This window comes from Boleophthalmus pectinirostris, unplaced genomic scaffold, assembly GCF_026225935.1.
Source record: "Boleophthalmus pectinirostris isolate CB_2022bp ecotype Guang Dong unplaced genomic scaffold, ASM2622593v1 HiC_scaffold_2, whole genome shotgun sequence".
In the NCBI taxonomy this organism is placed as follows: domain Eukaryota; kingdom Metazoa; phylum Chordata; class Actinopteri; order Gobiiformes; family Gobiidae; genus Boleophthalmus; species Boleophthalmus pectinirostris.
In genome coordinates this window covers 44374318-44395082 of record NW_026571152.1, presented here as the reverse complement: position 1 = coordinate 44395082, position 20765 = coordinate 44374318, and the positions used below count along the sequence as shown (strand labels likewise).

Genomic DNA, 20765 nt, shown 5'->3' with positions numbered 1-20765 from the left:
TTGTGGTTGTTGGATCCAAACAGCGGAAAACGACTCGAGAAATGTGTTTGTGAACTTCATAAATGCAAAGTGAATCAGATGTGTGTGACTCAAACCTCCGTTCAAACTGTTTCTCTTCCCAACGGAATTGAAAAATAGTGAAAGGTGAAGGTGATGGGCAGGATTGATCCACAGGAAGAACCAAAAAGGAAACATTTGTCTGACTAAGAAATCATCCCGAGTTTACAGAGAACATTTTGTATGTAAAATCCCGTTTGTTAATGTAGAGGAGCAGAAGACAAACAGACTGAGCTGCACTTTCTTGTTCTTGTGGTTTTACACAAACATCACGTCTTGGTCTTTGCAGTGGAAGGTGTTTCTTGGTGAACAGTTGGAGACTTTCACTTTGGTGTTGACTTTTTAAATTTGTAACCGAGGTTGAACGAAGGATCAGGATTTTGTTTTGTTGTTGCTCCACATACAAAATGTTCTCTGTAAACTCGGGATGATTTCTTAGACAAATGTTTCCTTTTTGTTTCTTCCTGTGGATCAATCCTGCCCATCACCTTCACCTTTCACTATTTTTTCAATTCCGTTGGGAAGAGAAACAGTTTTAAACGGAGGTTTGAGTCACACACATCTGATTCACTTTTGCATTTATGAAGTTCACAAACACATTTCTCGAGTCGTTTTCCGCTGTTTGGATCCAACAACCACAACAATTACGATGTCCGAATCCCAAAACTAAAATATGACAATATCAGAAGTGAAATGGTTCAAAAGACTTGAAAAGATCGACTTTGATAATAGACACGTCCCACTGGGAAAACAAACATGGAGGTTTGATCATCACTTTTTTTGAAAATCCTTCCCAGTCTGAGCTGCACGATGACCAGAAGTCTGACATTTATGATGCATGAATTGGTAAAACTCCGTCCTGCCTCAGCTCATTACTGCACATCCACAGCTCCACACTGCTCCAACACACACACTCACACACAGTTCGTTTTTACCTTTGTCGACTTTTAAAAACTCCAGAGGATTTTACAGGATCATTGCACATGTTTTTAACGCTTTTATATCTTTAATCTGCAGATGTTTCATTGTCTTATATCTGTATTCACTGTTTCATCTTCTATTTGACGCGTGAGTGTTTCTCTTTGTGCTTTTGTTTTATTCAGCCTCTGGTTCAGGTCGTCAGTGTAAATGAGAAGATGTTCTCAACCGACTTACCTGGCAAAATATTGAATAAATAAAATTAAAATTACAAAAGAAATGTTTAATGTTTTTCTGTTTCGATGTGTGACAGGAGCAGGTTTATGAGTTTGATTTTCTTCCTGTTCCTTTTGTTGGATGGTTGGAATATGTTTTTATGTTCATTGTCTTTAAATTGATGCCAACAAAATAAAAGCATGAGCAATAAATAAAAAAATAAAATACAGGAAGTGCTCCACCTTGTTTTTAAACTCCACACACCTTCACTAGAATCATCCGGATCATTTTTTCTGTCCTGGAGTCGCCGAATCTCGACTGAACTAAAGAGAAAAGGAGCTGAGAACATAAAAAAAACAACTACCACTTCATGACATCACAAGGTGCAGCAGAGAGTTTGGAGCTTTGGAAATGTAACAGACAAATAATAATGATTTACTCAAACAAACACGACTCCAGCTCTGAGTGTGACCAGGAACATCAGAACATGAGAACGTGAAGCTCACAGGAGTCGGTTTGTGTTTCTACATCTGGTCCTGGTCCAGCAGAAATAAACAACAAGACCAAAAATTCAAGTGAATTCATCTGATATAAAAGTGTATTGAACAGATACATATGTACTCGAGTTTATCAAACTGTTGACCTTTTTTCTGTTCCATTTTTGGTTCTAAAGTTCCATCTGTTTTAAACAGACCATGAATGAAACATGGAACAAAAATAATTTCCCAAATTTCAAAGACCCAAAAATCATGTAAATAAATGTTTGTATTTCATCATATCTTGTGTTATTCCATCTTTGAACTGTTGATGAAGGGACAGGATAAAAAAAAAAAAAGTATTTAAAATGATAAAAATGTTCTTGGAAGGACTGACATATTTTATAGAAATAGTTTCTTTCATTTTGAAGTAATATTAAAGTTTTCAGAAGAAAAAAGCCACAAATGATGTAAAATCCTGCACCTTCTACTTGTTTGTACAATTTTCCCTCCGTTACTTTTCCCTCCGTTACCATGAACTTTCTTAATAAAAAATCTCATGAGTCAAAAAGTCAGAGGTTTTTCAACCTAATCTTGTACCATATGGTAGAAAACTATATGAAGCAAATATTCAAACCAGTTTGTTAAGGATATGGAAGTGAGAACCAAGAGTTATCACTGTTTGGATTTATTGACCAAAAAGTGCTGCATATTTCATTCCCTCCGTTACCGACATGAGTTTTTACATTTTTTGTCTTGAACTTGAAAGAATCTCACAGGTTTAACTTGACCCTGTTGGAGTGTAACTCTTTCCTACATTCTGATACTTTACTTATTTCAATAGTTCCTCTAGTTTCTGAATAAGAGACATTTGAATGTCAAAAATCTGACCCTGTTTCCTCCGTTAACACTTGACTGGACCCTGTAGCTTCTTTAAACTCTGCTGGTTTTAAAGATGTGAAATAAAACCTGGTTTAGAGAAAATGAACTGAATTTTCAACCAAAATATTCAAAGTAGGTCGATAAAGAGACGATGTGAGTCACACGAGTCGCACACAAAGTCGTTCAAAATGCTTAAAATCTCAATAAAAACAAACCAAAACCTAAACTTTTTTAAACTCCACACACTTTCACTAGAATCATCCGGATCATTTCTTCTCGTCTGAACTAAAGGATCTGTTTGTAAAATGTTTTAAAGTTCACACGAGTCGTTTTGTGTCCTCGGATCTTTAACGTTCTATAATTCTTCTTCTTCTGTTTTAATAAATCGTTGAGTGTTGTGGTTCCAGGTGTTTTATCACAAACACGGCTGCAGAGACTCTGGAGGTTTGGCCCCGGGGCCCGGAGGATGGGGCCACAGTCCCGGGGGCCTCGGCTTTGGGGGGGCCCTGGTGTTGCGTTGTCATGGAAACCGGAGGACGAGCAGATGACGGCGAGACACGAGGGAACGAGACGAGGAGGAAGAAGAGAAACTCAGACGCCCAAGATCCACAGAGTCACCGGGAAAAAACTGACAACGACAAATAAACAAAGAAATAAAAACAACGAGAAATAAAATCTACAAAAAATAAAGAAAGTGAAATAAATCAACGACAAATAAAAACGACAAATAAACAAAGTGAAAAAAAAACAACGAGAAATAAAAACAAACTGAAATAAAATCAAAGACAAATAAACAAAGTGAAATAAAAACAAACTGAAAAAAAACCTGATAAATAAACAAACTGAAATAAAATCAACGACAAATAAAATCAAAGAGAAATAAACGAAGTGACATAAAGTAAACGAGGAATAAAACTGAAACTGAAATCAAATCAAAACTGAAATAAAAATGACAAATAAACAAACTGAAATAAAATCACAGAGAAATAAACAAAGTGAAATGAACAAACTTAAATAACGTCAAAGTGAAATAAACAAATGAAATAAAGTCAACATGAAATAAACAAACTGAAATAAAGTCAAAATAAAACACATTTAAATAAATTAAATCACAGAGAAATAAACAAACTGAAATTAACTTACGAAACTTAAATAACGGAAAAGTGAAAAAAACTAATGAAATAATCTCAAACTGAAATAAACAAATTTAAATAAAGTCAACTGAAATAAACTTAAACAATGTCAAAGTAAAATAAATTTAAATGTCAACATCAAATAAACAAACTTAAATAACGTCAAAGTGAAATAAACAAACTTAAATAACGTCAAAGTGAAATAAACAAACTTAAATATTGTCAAAGAGAAATAAACAAACTTAAATATCGTCAAAGTGAAATAAACAAACTTAAATATCGTCAAAGAGAAATAAACAAACTTAAATAACGTCAAAGAGAAATAAACAAACTTAAATATCGTCAAAGAGAAATAAACAAACTTAAATATTGTCAAAGAGAAATAAACAAACTTAAATATCGTCAAAGAGAAATAAACAAACTGAAATAAAGTCAAAATAAAACACATTTAAATAAATTAAATCACAGAGAAATAAACAAACTGAAATTAACTTACGAAACTTAAATAACGGAAAAGTGAAAAAAACTAATGAAATAATCTCAAACTGAAATAAACAAATTTAAATAAAGTCAACTGAAATAAACTTAAATAATGTCAAAGTAAAATAAATTTAAATGTCAACATCAAATAAACAAACTTAAATAATGTCAAAGTGAAATAAACAAATTCAATATCGTCAAAGAGAAATAAACAAACTTAAATATCGTCAAAGTGAAATAAACAAACTTAAATATCGTCAAAGAGAAACAAACAAACTTAAATATCGTCAAAGAGAAACAAACAAACTTAAATATCGTCAAAGTGAAATAAACAAACTTAAATATCGTCAAAGTGAAATAAACAAATGAAATAAAGTCAAAATAAAACACATTTAAATAAATTAAATCACAGAGAAATAAACAAACTGAAATTAACTTACGAAACTTAAATAACAGAAAAGTGAAAAAAACTAATGAAATAATCTCAAACTGAAATAAACTTAAATAATGTCAAAGTAAAATAAATTTAAATGTCAACATCAAATAAACAACTTAAATAACGTCAAAGTGAAACAAACTTAAATATCGTCAAAGTGAAATAAACAAACTTAAATATCGTCAAAGAGAAATAAACAAACTTAAATAACGTCAAAGAGAAATAAACAAACTTAAATATCGTCAAAGAGAAATAAACAAACTTAAATATCGTCAAAGAGAAATAAACAAACTTAAATAACGTCAAAGTGAAATAAACAAATGAAATAAAGTCAACATGAAATAAACAAACTGAAATAAAGTCAAAATAAAACACATTTAAATAAATTAAATCACAGAGAAATAAACAAACTGAAATTAACTTACGAAACTTAAATAACGGAAAAGTGAAAAAAACTAATGAAATAATCTCAAACTGAAATAAACAAATTTAAATAAAGTCAACTGAAATAAACTTAAATAATGTCAAAGTAAAATAAATTTAAATGTCAACATCAAATAAACAAACTTAAATAACGTCAAAGTGAAATAAACAAACTTAAATATCGTCAAAGAGAAATAAACAAACTTAAATATCGTCAAAGTGAAATAAACAAACTTAAATATCGTCAAAGTGAAATAAACAAACTTAAATATCGTCAAAGAGAAATAAACAAACTTAAATATCGTCAAAGTGAAATAAACAAATGAAATAAAGTCAAAATAAAACACATTTAAATAAATTAAATCACAGAGAAATAAACAAACTGAAATTAACTTACGAAACTTAAATAACGGAAAAGTGAAAAAAACTAATGAAATAATCTCAAACTGAAATAAACTTAAATAATGTCAAAGTAAAATAAATTTAAATGTCAACATCAAATAAACAACTTAAATAACGTCAAAGTGAAACAAACTTAAATATCGTCAAAGTGAAATAAACAAACTTAAATATCGTCAAAGAGAAATAAACAAACTTAAATATCGTCAAAGAGAAATAAACAAACTTAAATATCGTCAAAGAGAAATAAACAAACTTAAATATCGTCAAAGTGAAATAAACAAACTTAAATATCGTCAAAGAGAAATAAACAAACTTAAATATCGTCAAAGAGAAATAAACAAACTTAAATATCGTCAAAGAGAAACAAACAAACTTAAATATCGTCAAAGTGAAATGAACAAACTTAAATAAACAGAAACATGATCATTGAAGGAGCTGTACAACATAAAACCGACTCCTGTGACCTTTAACCCATGTTCTACTGTTCTACTGTTCTACTGTTCTAATGTTCTAATGTTCTGTTGTTCTAATGTTCTGTTGTTCCTGGTCACACTCAGAGCTGGAGTTGTGTTCGTCTGTTACATCTGCAAAACTCCAAACTCTCTGCTCCACCTTGTGATGTCATGAAGTGGTGGAAGCTTTTCTCTTTAGTTCAGTCGAGACTCCGGGACTGAAAAAACGATCCGGATGATTCCAGTGAAGTCGTGCGGAGTTTAAAAACACAGTGGAGCACTTCCTGTATATTATATTTATTTACTTGTTGCTTTTATTTTGTTGAGACATTAAACATAAAAACAAATTCCAACTATTTGTTATTTGTTTTGTTTTTGCAGCAGGAACAAAAGGAACAGGAAGAAAATCAAACTTATAAACCTGCTCCTGTCACACATCAAAAAAACAACAAAAAAAACAAAAAAGATAATAAAATAATAAAAATACAATCTCTCTTTTGTCTTTGTATATTTTGTTAAATTTAGAAACACTCGTGCAGCTTTGAAAATCATGTTTTAACAAGTTCCACGTCTTGACTCATTTCTGGTTTAATGTTGTATCACCACGAGATGACGTCACGAGGAGGAACGGGGTCTGAGAGAGAGAGAGAGAGAGAGAGAGAGAGAGAGAGAGAGAGAGAGAGAGAGAGAGAGAGAGAGAGAGAGAGAGAGAGAGAGAGAGAGAGAGAGAGAGAGAGAGAGAGAGAGAATGAATGTGCAGGTTTGTTCGTTAAACTCGTGTCAGTTCGTGATGAGGAAACGACATAAGAACAGAACAGGAAGTCGCTTTTTTTTTTCTTTTTTTTTTTTTTTAGGTCACAGGTCAAGTTCTACAAAAAGAACAAAAAGAACAACAAAAAAAGTGAATTTTGTTTGTTTTGTTTTTAAATTCAGTTTATTTCGTGTTTTGTTGAAGAGGCTCGTGGTTCAAAGAGTTAAAAGTTTTATTAGGCTGGAGAAAGTTTCTTTTTCTACAAACTCGAGTCTGTGCAGAAGCTCCGGGGTCTGAGCCGTGGCCGCCGAACTGCGCCACCGGCCCCCCCCCCCCCCCCCCCCCCCCCCCCCCCCCCCCCCCGCACGCGCGCGCGCGCTGAATCGGCTCTCGTCACCGCGGGAGGATCGATTCTCGTCACCGCGGGAGGATCGGCACGGCGCGGGGGGGTGTTCGATCATCGATTAAAGAATGAGGAAAAGCTCGCGCTGAGTCCGGAGCCAATAACGCGCGTGGGGCCGGATCACATGTGCGCGGTCACGCCCCGCGCTCGCGCAGCACGCACCCGCCTCCTGCCTTTTGTCTCCGCGCACGAACTTTTTTTTTTTTGCAGCGGCGTGGACCGAGCGCGGGGCTGAAGCGTCTCGTGGTGGAAGCGTCTCGTGGAATCCCGTGGACCGTGGACATGCGCGCGAAGTACCGTGGACACGCGCGCGTAACGGAGCGGTGACACGCGCGCGCTGGACGTTCATGGAGGTGGCGCGTCCCGTGGGAGGCTTCAGCGCGGCCGTGGGTGAGTGCGGATCCGAGGGTGAGGTGTTTTGACTGGGCACACACACACACACACACACACACACACACACACACACACACACACACACACACAGACACACACACACACACACACACACACACACACACGCACACGCACGGAGGATCCACGGTGTCACGGCTCTGGTTCTGTGTGTGGTTTTTTGTTGTGTTTGTGTTTGTCGCGCGGCTCGTGGCTCCGGTGCGTGTCTCCCGTGGCTCCCGTGGCTCGCGTGGCTCGTGTCGTTCTTCTTGTCGTTCACTTTTTCACACTTGTTGCTGACGCTCGTGCGGATCTTCGACTCTTCACACAGGAAGTATTTGTGATCGCGCTCGGGCCGATAAGAGAAACACGTCTTCACAGAAAAGTGCGCGCGGCGGGACTTCCTTTTTTGGACGCGCTGACATCGACGCTCCGGAGGGTTAGACCCGCGGGGAAGTTCTGCTCCGGGTCCGCGGGTCCGGTCCGGTCCGGTCTCTGCAGCAAAGTCCAGTAAAGTCCAGTCCAGTCGAGTCAGTGCAGTAAAGTCCAACAAAGTCCAGTCAGTGTCCCACAGAAAACAAGAGACAGAACTTCATACGCACCAGGAAAAACTCTGGACTCTGGTCACTGGTCTTTAGTTTAGTCTCTGGTCTCTGGTCTGGTCTGGTCTCTGGTCTGGTCTGGTCTCTGGTCTGGTCTGGTCTGGTTTCTGGTTTAGTCTTTGGTCTCTGGTCTGGTCTCTGGTTTAGTCTCTGGTTTAGTCTCTGGTCTGGTCTCTGGTCTCTGGTCTGGTCACTGGTCTGGTCTGGTCTCTGGTCTGGTCTCTGGTCTCTGGTCTGGTCTCAGGTTTGGTCTCTGGTCTGGTCTCTGATCTAGTCTAGTCTCTGGTCTCTGGTCTGGTCTGGTCTGGTCTCTGGTCTCTGGTCTCTGGTCTGGTCTGGTCTCTGGTTTAGTCTCTTGTCTGGTCTCTGGTCTCGTCTAGTCTCTGGTCTCTGGTTTGGTCTGGTCTCTGGTCTCTGGTCTCTGGTCTGGTTTGGTCTCTGGTCTCTGGTTTGGTCTCTGGTCTCTGGTCTGGTCTCTGGTCACTGGTCTGGTCTCTGGTCTGGTCTGGTCTCTGGTCTGGTCTGGTCTCTCTGGTTTAGTCTCTGGTCTGGTCTCTGGTCTCTGGTCTGGTCTCTGGTCTCTGGTCTGGTCTCTGGTCTGGTTTGGTCTGGTCTGGTTTGGTCTCTGGTCTCTGGTCTCTGGTTTAGTCTCTGGTCTGGTCTCTGGTCTCTAGTTTAGTCTCTGGTCTCAGGTTTGGTCTCAGGTCTCTGGTCTGGTCTCTGGTCTCAGGTTTGGTCTCTGGTCTCAGGTTTGGTCTCTGGTCTCTGGTCTGGTTTGGTCTCTGGTCTCTGGTCTCTGGTCTCAGGTTTGGTCTCTGGTCTCTGGTCTGGTTTAGTCTCTGGTCTGGTCTCTGGTCTCTGGTCTCAGGTTTGGTCTCTGGTCTCAGGTCTGGTCTCTGGTCTCTGGTCTCAGGTTTGGTCTCTGGTCTCTGGTTTGGTCTCTGGTCTCAGGTTTAGTCTCTGGTCTGGTCTCTGGTCTCTGGTCTCTAGGTTTAGTCTCTGGTCTCAGGTTTGGTCTCAGGTTTGGTCTCTGGTCTGGTCTGGTTTAGTCTCTGGTCTCTGGTCTCAGGTTTTCTGGTCTCTGGTCTCTGGTCTCTGGTCTGGTCTCTGGTCTGGTCTCTGGTCTCAGGTTTGGTCTCTGGTCTCTGGTCTGGTCTGGTCTGGTCTCTGGTCTCTGGTCTTGGTCTCTGGTCTGGTCTCTGGTCTCAGGTTTGGTCTCTGGTCTCTGGTCTCAGGTCTGGTCTCTGGTCTGGTCTCTGGTCTCAGGTTTGGTCTCTGGTCTCAGGTTTAGTCTCTGGTCTGGTCTCTGGTCTCTGGTCTCTAGTTTAGTCTCTGGTCTCAGGTTTGGTCTCAGGTTTGGTCTCTGGTCTGGTCTGGTTTAGTCTCTGGTCTCTGGTCTCAGGTTTGGTCTCTGGTCTCTGGTCTGGTCTCTGGTCTGGTCTCTGGTCTGGTTTAGTCTCTGGTCTGGTCTCTGGTCTCAGGTTTGGTCTCTGGTCTGGTCTCAGGTCTCTGGTCTCAGGTCTCTGGTCTGGTCTCAGGTCTCTGGTCTGGTCTCTGGTCTCTGTCTCTGTCTCAGGTTTGGTCTCAGGTCTCAGGTTGGTCTCTGGTCTCAGTCTGGTCTGGTCTCTGGTCTCAGGTTTGGTCTCTGGTCTCAGGTCTGGTCTCTGGTCTGGTCTCAGGTCTCTGGTCTGGTCTCAGGTCTCTGGTCTGGTCTCTGGTCTCAGGTTTGGTCTCTGGTCTCTGGTCTGGTCTGGTCTCTGGTCTCAGGTCTGGTCTCTGGTCTGGGGCAGTGTGGGCGGTGAATAGAGGAACATGTGCTGTGTGGTTCTTGTGGCTCATGACTCGTGAGGTTCTTGTGGTTCTTTTGGTTCTTGAGGCTCTGACTGTAAATACTTGTTTTGTGCAGATGAAAGTTCAGAGGAGTTTTGTGTTGATGTGAAACGTGAAGAGGAGAATGTTCGGTCACACCTGCTGCGTGCGGTTGGTGCAGTTCGTGAAGTTCATGAGGTTCTTGTGGTTGGTGCGGTTTGTTTGGTTTGTGTGGTTCATGTGGTTCATGACGTTCTTGTGGTTCTTGCGGTTCATAAGGTTCGTGCGGTTCTTGAGGTCCTTGTGGTTCGTGCGGTTCGTGAGCGTTAACTGTGACTCGGAGTCTGTTCGCTCAGACCTGCCGCGGCTCTGGGCTCAGGTTTAGGCTGTAAAAGTCATAAAATGTTCTTGTTTGTCATTTATTCTAAAAACATATTTTCTTCTTTCAGATGTAAAAATGTTCTCCTCTTGAAGGTCCAGGATGAGCAGTCACTCGGTGGAGACCCTGTTGGAGCCGGTGTTTGGGAGGAGAATGCCTTCGTTCAGTCACAGTGTGGCTCCGGACGAGCTGCCTCAGCCCCCGAGCGTCTCCAGGCTCGTGGGGAAACCGTACGCCGGAGCTTATTTCTCTTTCAGACCTTCAGGAAAAGACGTGAGCTCGTTCGCGGCGCCGTGGAGCGGCACCGAGAGCCCCGACACACACAGCCCCCAGGCCCCTGACACACAGCACATTTACAGGAGAGAGAGCCGTTCACACGAGAGCCACCCGGGTTGCACAGACTCTGCGGGCAAACCCGGGTTCACCGTGTACAGGAAGAGCCCCGGCCTCAGCGGGCCCCAGAACACCGCCTCTGTCATCGTGCGCAAAGGCCCCGCCGGCGCCGAGAGCGTCTCCTCTGACAGACCCGTGTATCTGAGCGTCCCTCAGGCCGTTTACAGACACAGCCCCTGCTGCAGTGACATGTGCTGTGTGCTGGGGCCCCCCTGGAAACACAGGGACACCGGGGAGCCTCAGAGACCGGGCCCCTCTGACGCGGCGTACGGCCCCGGACAGACTCTGCCGGCTGTGCTCCATCAAACGTACGGCTCCACCAGCGTGAAGGAAGTGAGCCAGAGTTTAGAGTGCTCTCCCAGAGCGTACCCCCGGCTGTACCCCTCCCACGCCGCCTACGAGCCTCTGATTTATCACAGCGCGGCTCCTGTGACCAAATATGGGCACGCGCCGCAGCACCCGCTCTTTTACTATTCCCCTGGGAGTGTGGAGCTGGAGAGGACCGAGACTCAGAACCCAGGCCCCGTGCACGCGGAGGAGGTCCACAAACATCCCCGACCTCCCCCCGGGACCCACTACATGTTCCCCGCTCCTCTGCACGCCGACGTCTCTCTGCGCCGGAGGGAAGTCCTGCCCGGTCCTGCCTTTTTACCAGGACCCGACTTCCCCGGTTACGTCGTCCCGAGGTTAAACATAAACACAAGTCTGAGCCACGGCCACAGACTCCCGCGTTCGGCTCACTCAGACTTCGCCGACTCGAGCCGTCAGCCCGTGCAGCGTCCTGTGGCCACGTTGGCGTCGGGTTTTAGAGACGCGTCGACCCGGCACATGGCGCATTCCTCTGCGATCGTGCGCGTGGAGCAAATGAGTCCTACCACATGTGTGAAAAAGTCTGCAGCGGCTTCAGGCTCTCAGCCGCACAACCGGTACGGCCCCCCGAAAAGCGGCGTTTACGTGAACCCGCACGGAGGAAGAGCTCACCCTCCTCTTCCTCCGCACATACAGGCAGCAGCGCAGTTACACCTGGATGTGCATTCGTCTCGATATCCCATTTATCGTGCTTATCCTAATCACGTCTCGCCGCCGCCAAACACGATCGCGTCAAACAAAACGAAGGCTCAGAAGATCCTCTACTGTCCTCCTCTTCAGACTCTGACTAAACCCGGCGCCGCCCCTCAGCCGCCGTACGCCCACCGAGGGAAGAGAGCCATGTCCACGTCTTCCCCGGTCAAAATCACCGACGACGATGACGACGTGTACGTGGTAGAACCTGCGACCAAGAGACAAAAAACCGATCTGAGAACCGCGGAAGTTAAAAGCACAGATCTCTCTTCTCCGATGCCGGTTATTAATAATGTCTTCAGCCTGGCTCCTTACCAAACGTACCTGCACATGTCCCGGCTGCTTCTGGGGACACTAAACCAGGAGCCCGCGCACTGTACTCCAGATCAAAACCGAACGGAAGAGCTGAAAACTGAAAATGTGAAACCGCACTTTGTCGTGTTAAAAAGTCCAAAAGCTCCTCACAGACACGCGGAACCTGCTCGCCACGTCAAAGAGCTCAAGTCCGATTCAAAGTTTACGAAGAGAGAAGAAATTCAGCCATTTTCCGGTAACGTTAAACTAACAACGCTTCTGTCAGAGGTGAAGGTCAAACAGGAAAGTCCAGATGAGCCGGCACACGTCAGAGCCGCTGTGCCAAAGGTGCCTCCCTCAGATGTTCCTAAAGTGAAGCTTCGGAGAAATAGTAAAAGTAAAACAGTTTTCAAAAAGGAACAGGAAGAAGCGGCGGACCGAAGCAGCTGCTCAGACATTTCAGAGTTTCCAGAACAGCTTAAAATCATTAAAAAAGAGCCGGAGGAAATCGATCCTCCTGACGCTGAAACTCGGATGGAGATTAAGAAATGTGAGCCAGACGCTGATCACGACGAGGACGGAAATAGACGATCTGGACGTGACTTTGGGCAGAGGAACGGAGGCGCTCCCACACACGGCTCCCCTCCTCCTCCTCGTCCTACTCATCCTCCTCTTCCTCTTTCTGCTTCTCCGCATCCTGAAAGAGTCAACTTCCTCAACATTCCTCCTCACTGCCTAAAACTCTCCACCTACAACATCATCCTCCCCGACGTCCACCTGACCCGCGTCGCCCGGAAACACGCCCCGTCTCCCGAACGCCCCAACGCCAACCAGCCAACTGCGCCCGACGTGCCCCCTCAGACGCCTCAGACGCCCGACCCGCCCCCTCAGACGCCTCAGACGCCCGTTCGCAAACATTTCTTCGAGCTGCATCAGTCCCTGGTGAAGCTCATCTCCAAGTCGGTGGCGGCGGCGTCTGAAGACTCTCTGCGCTCGTGGTTGTCCGAGATGGAGCTGAGCCACGTTCCCTCCAGTAAAAACCAGAGAGTCGCCCGTTTGTTTGGCACGAAGGGCACGGACGCCTGCTTGAACGAGGAGATGAAGTCCTCGCTGCAGGAAGTCTACCAGCGGCTGAACGAGTACAGTCAGGAGTGCTGCCCTTTCCCCTTCGTGACCCGCGCCGGCGCCGTCTTCCTGCCCATGCTGGTGGTGAAGGAGGTGCTGTTCCCGTCGGTGCACGGGGCGCTCGTCGACCAGGTGCTTCAGGAGCACAAGGTGGAACTTCGGCCCACGACGCTGTCGGAGGAGAAGGTCCTGATCCAGATGAACAAACGCGCCTGCTCCTCTCGCCTGCGCAGACTCATGTCCTACAAACACCTGCCGGCGGTTTACGGCGACGTCGTCAACCTGCTCTACTACACCTGCGTCTGCAAACACCTGGGTGAGTCCCAACAAACACACACACACACACATATATACACACATACACACACAAACACACACACACAAACACACACACACACAACCTGCTCTACTACACCTGCGTCTGCAAACACCTGGGTGAGTCCCAACAAACACACACACACACACATATATACACACAACACATACACACAAACACACACACACAAACACACACACAACCTGCTCTACTACACCTGCGTCTGCCAACACCTGTGTGAGTCCCGACAAACACACACACACACGCGCGCATGCCCACACACACACATACACAAACACATACACACACGCACACACAAACACACACACCTGGAGTTGTGTTTGTTTGAGTAAATCTTTATTCTGAGTCTTTTACATCTCCAAAGCTCCAAACGCTCTGTTCCACCTTGTGATGTCATGAAGTTCTCAGCTCCTTTTCTCTTTAGTTCAGTCGAGATCAGCGACTCCAGAAAATGAAATGATCCAGATGATTCTAGTGAAGGTGTGTGGAGTTTAAATGTCTCATCTGATGTAAAATAATTCTTCTCACATTGTGACTGATTTCTTGGATCAGTCACAGACCAGGAACTATGAAAGTCCGACTATTGCTCCTCCCCCCGCTCTGTCCTGAGAAAGCACAGGCTCCGCCCTCCAAACATGACGTAGACTGAGTGAGCCGCCCTTCCTCCGCCGTCTCAGGGAGGGAGGGGGAGACAGACGTGACCCTGACCCCGAATTCACACCAGGAGCTGCAGCAGCGCTTAACGTAGGCGGAGCTGCGCGTACGCGTAAACTTCTAAGTTTCAATTCACACCAGAGACCCTCCTGCTGCAGCTGCACATCTTCTCACTGTTTTCAGACATCACATTTTGTACTTGCATTTTATCATTTATTTTATGTTAAAGTTAACGCATTTGCGTTTTATGAGGTTTAAATCTATTAGCACGCACATTAAACACCTCAGTTTTTTTTTTTTTCTTTAATAAGGTGACATCACTTATAATTAACAAACATTATAAGCGTGATTAAAATCTCCATCCAGGTAATAAGGCCAATATGTTTATATGTGGATACATAGTCCTGCACCGAAGGATACGGGCAAACAGTCCCTGAAACAGGCGAGTTTTAACGTTCTGGAATTTTAAGGGTGGGTCAAGACTAAACCAGGACTAAACCAGGTCTAAACCAGGTCTAAAGAGAAGAGAGAAAGCGAACCCTGAGCCCCGTGGAGCAGAGTGTCCGAAAAGAGCGACCGCTGGCACGTACCTCCTCGTCTCCGAGCTCTGCACCGGTCCTTTCACCCGCGATTACTCGGGGCTACACGGAAGGACCTCTGAGCACATTCAGACAGTGAGTCCTGGTTCTGGTTTAGTCTGGTTTAGTCCTGGTTTAGTCCTGGTTTAGTCCTGGCTTAGTCCTGAGTCCTTGTAAAATTGGTGTCTGACATCATAAATTACATTATATTTCTCATTTCGAGGATTCACTTTTCGTCGTCCTTCATTAACCTTTCCTTGGATGCAGTGCGCGTTGTTTACATCGTCTTGACTTTGGTTAAATTATTTTGAAAGGGCATCAGAAGTTTATTTTGACACCACGTGTTTATTTCCTGTCTTTCCCCTGTTAAAACCTTGGAGACGCGCCGTTGACGCTGCAAAATTAGAAGTCCAACCTCTGGAGCAGCGTCAGCGTCAGTCGCTCGTTGGACGTGTGTATGACACTGTCAGTGAACATCGTCAGTCACGTTCAAATGGAGTTCTAAAGCCGCTCGTCTGCCGCTCGTCTGCCGCTCGTCTGCCGCTCGTCTGCCGCTCGTCTGCCGCTCGTCTGCCGCTCGTCTGCCGCTCGTCTGCCGCTCGTCTGCCGCTCGTCTGCCGCTCGTGTTCTGAGCTGCTGCGCTCACGCTCCGTGCAGCTTTGGTGTGAATTGGGGGTGATAGAGGCAGGAATAAACTTTTATTCATCATGGAGACAGGGCTGGGTATCATTCAGAAGTTGTCGATACGATACATACCTCGATATAGTGAGCTTTCGATTCGATACGATAAATATCAAAACGATTCGATACAGTTCAATAAAAAATGAAGGCTGTGATACTAAAAGTCTTTGTTAAACCACTTCTTCTGCAAAATTAATATGAAAAAAGCCAATTTTAATCATCAAAACAATGAAAATGTCAAATGTGTCGCATAAACGAGTTTCCTTCCACTGAACAAGCAACAAAACTGCAGCTCTATAAAAAAATTATTTTGTAAAATATATTAAAAAAAAAACTCTTGATGATATATCAATACAGCCGCCCACAATATCAATACTGTATCAGCACATTAAACAATACGATATATCGATATTTCAATATTTTTGCACACCCCTACATGGAGATGTTCAGCCGCATGTGTTGGACCCGGAATCGGACGAGGACTTTGAGGAGCACGAAGCTCAAGCACCGAGTCCACATCAACTGAACATTACTGATTGGTAAAGTTTTAATAAACACGAGATCAACTTATTATATCATGTTCACTGCAGAGTAGAACAATGAGCTTCTGCTGTCGCTTTTGTTTAGGTTCATGTGGGAACTGTCAGACGATGCAGGTGGAGAAGTCAAAAGCGTCATAGGTGAATCTGATGCGTCGTCGTAGCAGCTTTAGTTCGTTGTCACGTGGGAGGGAGGCAGAAAAAATACACTGCAGTTTGTTAAAAAAAAAAAAACGCCAAATCTAAAAACCACTTCAGCGACAAATCCAAGGCCACACGTCACTGTGAGAAGGTAGAAAGATCTGAAAAGTAGATTTTGCATGAGATGGGCCCTTTAAAAACACACTGGAGCACTTCCTGTATCACCACACGATGACATCACAAGGTGGAACAGTGTTTTCAGTTTGCAGGTTTGTATGTTAAACATGTGAAGGAAACAAAACACGACTCCAGGTCCGAGCGCGAAGAGGAAACGACCCAAGAACAAAGTTGTGTGTGACCTTTGACCTTTAACACTTCTTCTTTCAGTCGCAGGAACAAATATTCAGAGTTTCACTTTTATCTGTCGTGTGTTTTTATGGACGTTCAGACGCGAGAGAAGATTTAAATTAGAATATTTCATGATGAAAAAAACAACTTGAATAAAAAAGAAGCATCAACATGTGACAGATGTGTGTGATTTTACATCAACATCTGTAATTCAGATTTAAAATAAAAACTGAAGTTGCCAAATTCAGATTAAAAAAAAAAAATTAAAGTTGAAAAATTCAGATTTAAAATAAAAACTGAAGTTGCCAAATTCAGATTAAAAAAAAAAAAAAAAAAAATTAAAGTTGAGAAATTCAGTTGAAACATTCAGGTCAAAGTTCACGTCACGTTCTGTTACTGTGGGAGTCGCTGACACCAGGGGGCGCTGTGCTCACACACGCCAAAAAACAGACGTTCAACATCTTCACATGAAAAACCGAGCGGGAAGGATTTTTTAAAGATTCCATGTGTCATTCATTCATTCGTTTTTCAAAATAAAACCAAAAATAAGAAAACGAAAAAAAAAGCTTTTATTTTCTTCATTATTTGTCTCCAAAACCAAAATAAAAAAACAGATAAAGATTTGTTTTTTCAGTTTTTGATTTTGTGTTTAAATGAATAAAAACGAATAGCAGATTAAACCAGGACTGAACCAGGACTGAACCAGAACTAAACCAGAACTGAACCAGGACTGAACCAAGACTGAACCAAGACTGAACCAGGACTAAACCAGGACTAAAACAAGACTACATCAGCGCCGAACCAGGTCTAAACCAGTCTCAGTTCTGGTCTGGTCTCGGTCCAGGTCTCAGTCCAGGTCTCGGTCCAGGTCTCAGGTCTCAGGTCCAGGTCTCGGTCCAGGTCTTAGTCCTAGCATAGTCTTGTTTTAGTCCTGGTTTAGTCCTGGTTTGTAGTGGAGCTGTTAAGGACCAAAAAAGTGCCCATTTATTAACTTTTCTGGTACAAGAATGAAACTTTACCAGATTATTAAAGATTTGTCAATATGGAACCGAGTCCAAGTCGACCCTGGAGTCGAGTCCTGCACATGTCACAAAACGACCGACATGGAAACGAGGCTGAGAGACAAACTGCTGCGTAAACTGCATTTTTGGAAAATAATGTTAAATGATCAGATATTATCACTGATGCTTCCGCTTCTGCAGATATGAGCCCAGACTCTTCCACTCGTGCGTGTGGCCCTGGGAAATCAGCACGAATCTTTATCTTCTATTGGTTATTTATTATTCACCACAGATTGGAGCCTTTTAACGGTGCCGTAGAGAGAGAAGTAAACACCAAGACCAAAAACTGAAGTGAATTCATCTGATATAAAAGTGTATTAACAGATACATATGTACTCGAGTTTATCAAACTGTTGACCTTTTTTCTGTTCCATTTTTGGTTCTAAAGTTCCATCCGTTTTAAACAGACCATGAATGAAACATGGAACAAAAATTATTTCCCAAATTTCAAAGACCTGAAAATCATGTAAATAAATGTTTGTATTTCATCATATCTTGTGTTATTCCATCTTTGAACTGTTGATGAAGGGACAGGATTTAAAAAAAAAAAAAAAAAAAGTATTTAAAATGATAAAAATGTTCTTGGAAGGACTGACATATTTTGTAGAAATAGTTTATTTCATTTTGAAGTAATATTAAAGTTTTCAGAAGAAAAAAGCCACAAATGATGTAAAATCCTGCACCTTCTACTTGTTTGTACAATTTTCCCTCCGTTACCACTTGACCCTGAGAAAATGTGAAGAGGCAGAAACAGAGATTAAAAGAAAACATTTAAGACTGAACTACAAGTGGACAATGTTGCATAAAACATAAAGCTGCACTGTGTCACTTTTTGGTCGGGGGTCAGTCACCTGCTTGTTTCTGTGAACATCTCATTATGTTCCACAGTGTGACATTAAACTCTACTTTACATGTACTTTCAATTCCATGTGGTTTTACAGCTCAAAAATACCCAGAAAAACAAACATTGTGGCTGTGAGTGGGGTCGCCTCTCCACAGATCTGACCTGTCACTTGGTCTGGTTTTGTTTCCGTGGTGATAGAAAAGTTTAACACTGTGAAACATTCCAGACAAAGCAACAACATCTACATCTGATGAACTCTCCACCAGAAAAGTGACACAATGCTCCTTTTTAAAGTAAATTTTCAACCAAAAATGTGCAGAAAAAAAAAAAGTTTAATTGAATCTGATGTGAAACTCAAACTATGAGAGAAAGTCAATAATTAGGTTCAATGTAAAAGGGTTTTCTGTCTCATTTAGAATCATGTGTGGAACAGGAAAAAAAGTCATATAATCTTATATTGTTTTTTTATAACACAGTCAGAAAGTTACAGACAACAAGACAATATATAACCAATAATAATAATAATAATAATAATGATCCAGACAATATGTGACCAGAGGATAAAACTGTGAACAGAAATAAAGAGAGAGATTTAAAAGAAAACATTTAAGATTGTACTAAATCTGGAAAATACAGACAATGAGCTTCAGTGATTGGACAATGATCCCTAATTTAAAGGGACAGTTTGGGTTTTTTGACATAAATCTGTGTGTCGTCCCCGTGATCAGTGTCACATCCACACTGACTCACCCCGACAGCGTCCGGTGAGTCCAGATACTGACCGTTTTCGGTGTTGATGAAAGTCGTCCGGCAAGTTGTTCTGGGGACTGTAAAATAAAGTGTTTTTCTTCACAAAACAATCTGTGTTCAAAAGAGTGAAACATTTACATCACAAAACCATCGTCGCCTCAAAAAAGTCAGACCTCATAATCACTTGGCTCTATTTTCTCTCCGTTCGTATCACTGCGCCAGGTGACAGCCGCACCTGGTTCACTTTGTTTACTGCTCGGAATGTTAACGACAACATGTCTGATTACGACACCGACAATAAAAACTTTGTCTTTACCACAAAGTCAAGGGGAGATTCTTATGATTCTTATACAAGTTTATATACTTATGGCTCTAGTTCTCTCGTCGTGGTGTCTGTGCATGTAAACACTGACGAACAACTGAACAAAGTGATGGATTCATGCGCGGCTGTCACCTGGCGGCAGCGCAGTGATACGAACGGAGAGAAAATAGAGCCAAGTGATTATGAGGTCTGACTTTTTTGAGGACGATGGTTTTGTGATGTAAATGTTTCACTCTTTTGAACACAGATTGTTTTGTGAAGAAAAACACTTTATTTTACAGTCCCCAGAACAACTTGCCGGACGACTTTCATCAGCACCGAAAACGGTCAGTATCTGGACTCACCGGACGCTGTCGGGGTGAGTCAGTGTGGATGTGACACTGATCACGGGGACGACACAGATTTATGTCAAAAAACCCAAACTGTCCCTTTAAGTAAGTTTTTTAAGAAAAATATGTATAAAAATTATATTAGTTTAACTGAATCTTATAAAGTTTTAGAGTAACATAAAATTTTATATATATATATATATATATATATATTATATATTAGTGCATTATTATAAGGCCTTGTGAAGATTTCTTAGCTTATTTCATTATTTCTTTCTTCAGAATCATGTGTGTGATATTTGGAAATAAATATGTAAAAGAAGAAGGCAGCGGAACAAGTTCAACATCTGGACTCTACACACAAACAGCTTCAGTGATGCAATGAAGTAATTAAAGTAATTAAAATGATGAAAATTGTAGTTTGAAGTACTTTTAGTAGCACAAGGTCATTAAATGGACGACCTAGAAATTACAGGAAGAGTTTTCGCACCATTAACATCTCCACGGAAAAAGCATCTGAAGGACCCTCCATCTGAAAACAAACATAATGTACTTGTTTTTATTATAATATATATTTTTATAAACTTGAGAGTTCTTCAGTATCTTTGCTCTTCCTGCACTTTTCTGAACTCTGCACGATGTTTCTGTGGCTCTGTGTTTGGTCTGGTGGATCTGACGGCACTTCAGATCTTCAGAGATTCAAAAACCCAATAAACATGTCTTTGAAAGATTAAAATATTTTATTAACTTGGATTTCAACCACAGGGAACCACACAGCCCTTCTGTTCTCAAGGAAAACGGTCACGTGACGTCCTTAAAGCTTTGGAGTTTAGAAAAAATACTTGTTCAACATTACAAAGCGGATAACTAAGCAAATTAGACAATAAAAGGATGATGCTGCGGTGTTTTTTTTATGCCAGCTTCGTTTTCATGTCGTCCAGTTTGTGACGTGTGCAGTTCAGCTCCAGTGTTGAATTAGACTTGGTTCCATTTCCAGAAATATTTAGTCCTGGAGGTTTTACTGATCTGACAAAGTTTCATGTTTGTACCATAAAAACAAATTATTTTGGTTTTTAACAGCTTCACTGTTACTCCGTT

At 42.3% G+C, this 20765-nt stretch overlaps 1 protein-coding gene across 1 annotated transcript in view; it reads left to right on the top strand.

Annotated features, from left to right (window-relative positions):
• Window positions 1-7910: 7910 nt before the first annotated feature.
• cunh15orf39 (chromosome unknown C15orf39 homolog) overlaps window positions 7911-20765 on the top strand; it is a 20638-nt gene continuing 7783 nt past the window's right edge. The window contains exons 1-2 of the mRNA XM_055155224.1: window positions 7911-7929; window positions 10305-13399. Coding sequence (XP_055011199.1) covers window positions 10312-13399 — 3088 coding nt within the window. The 5' untranslated portion in view covers window positions 7911-7929; window positions 10305-10311. The remainder of the gene's footprint in view (window positions 7930-10304; window positions 13400-20765) is intronic.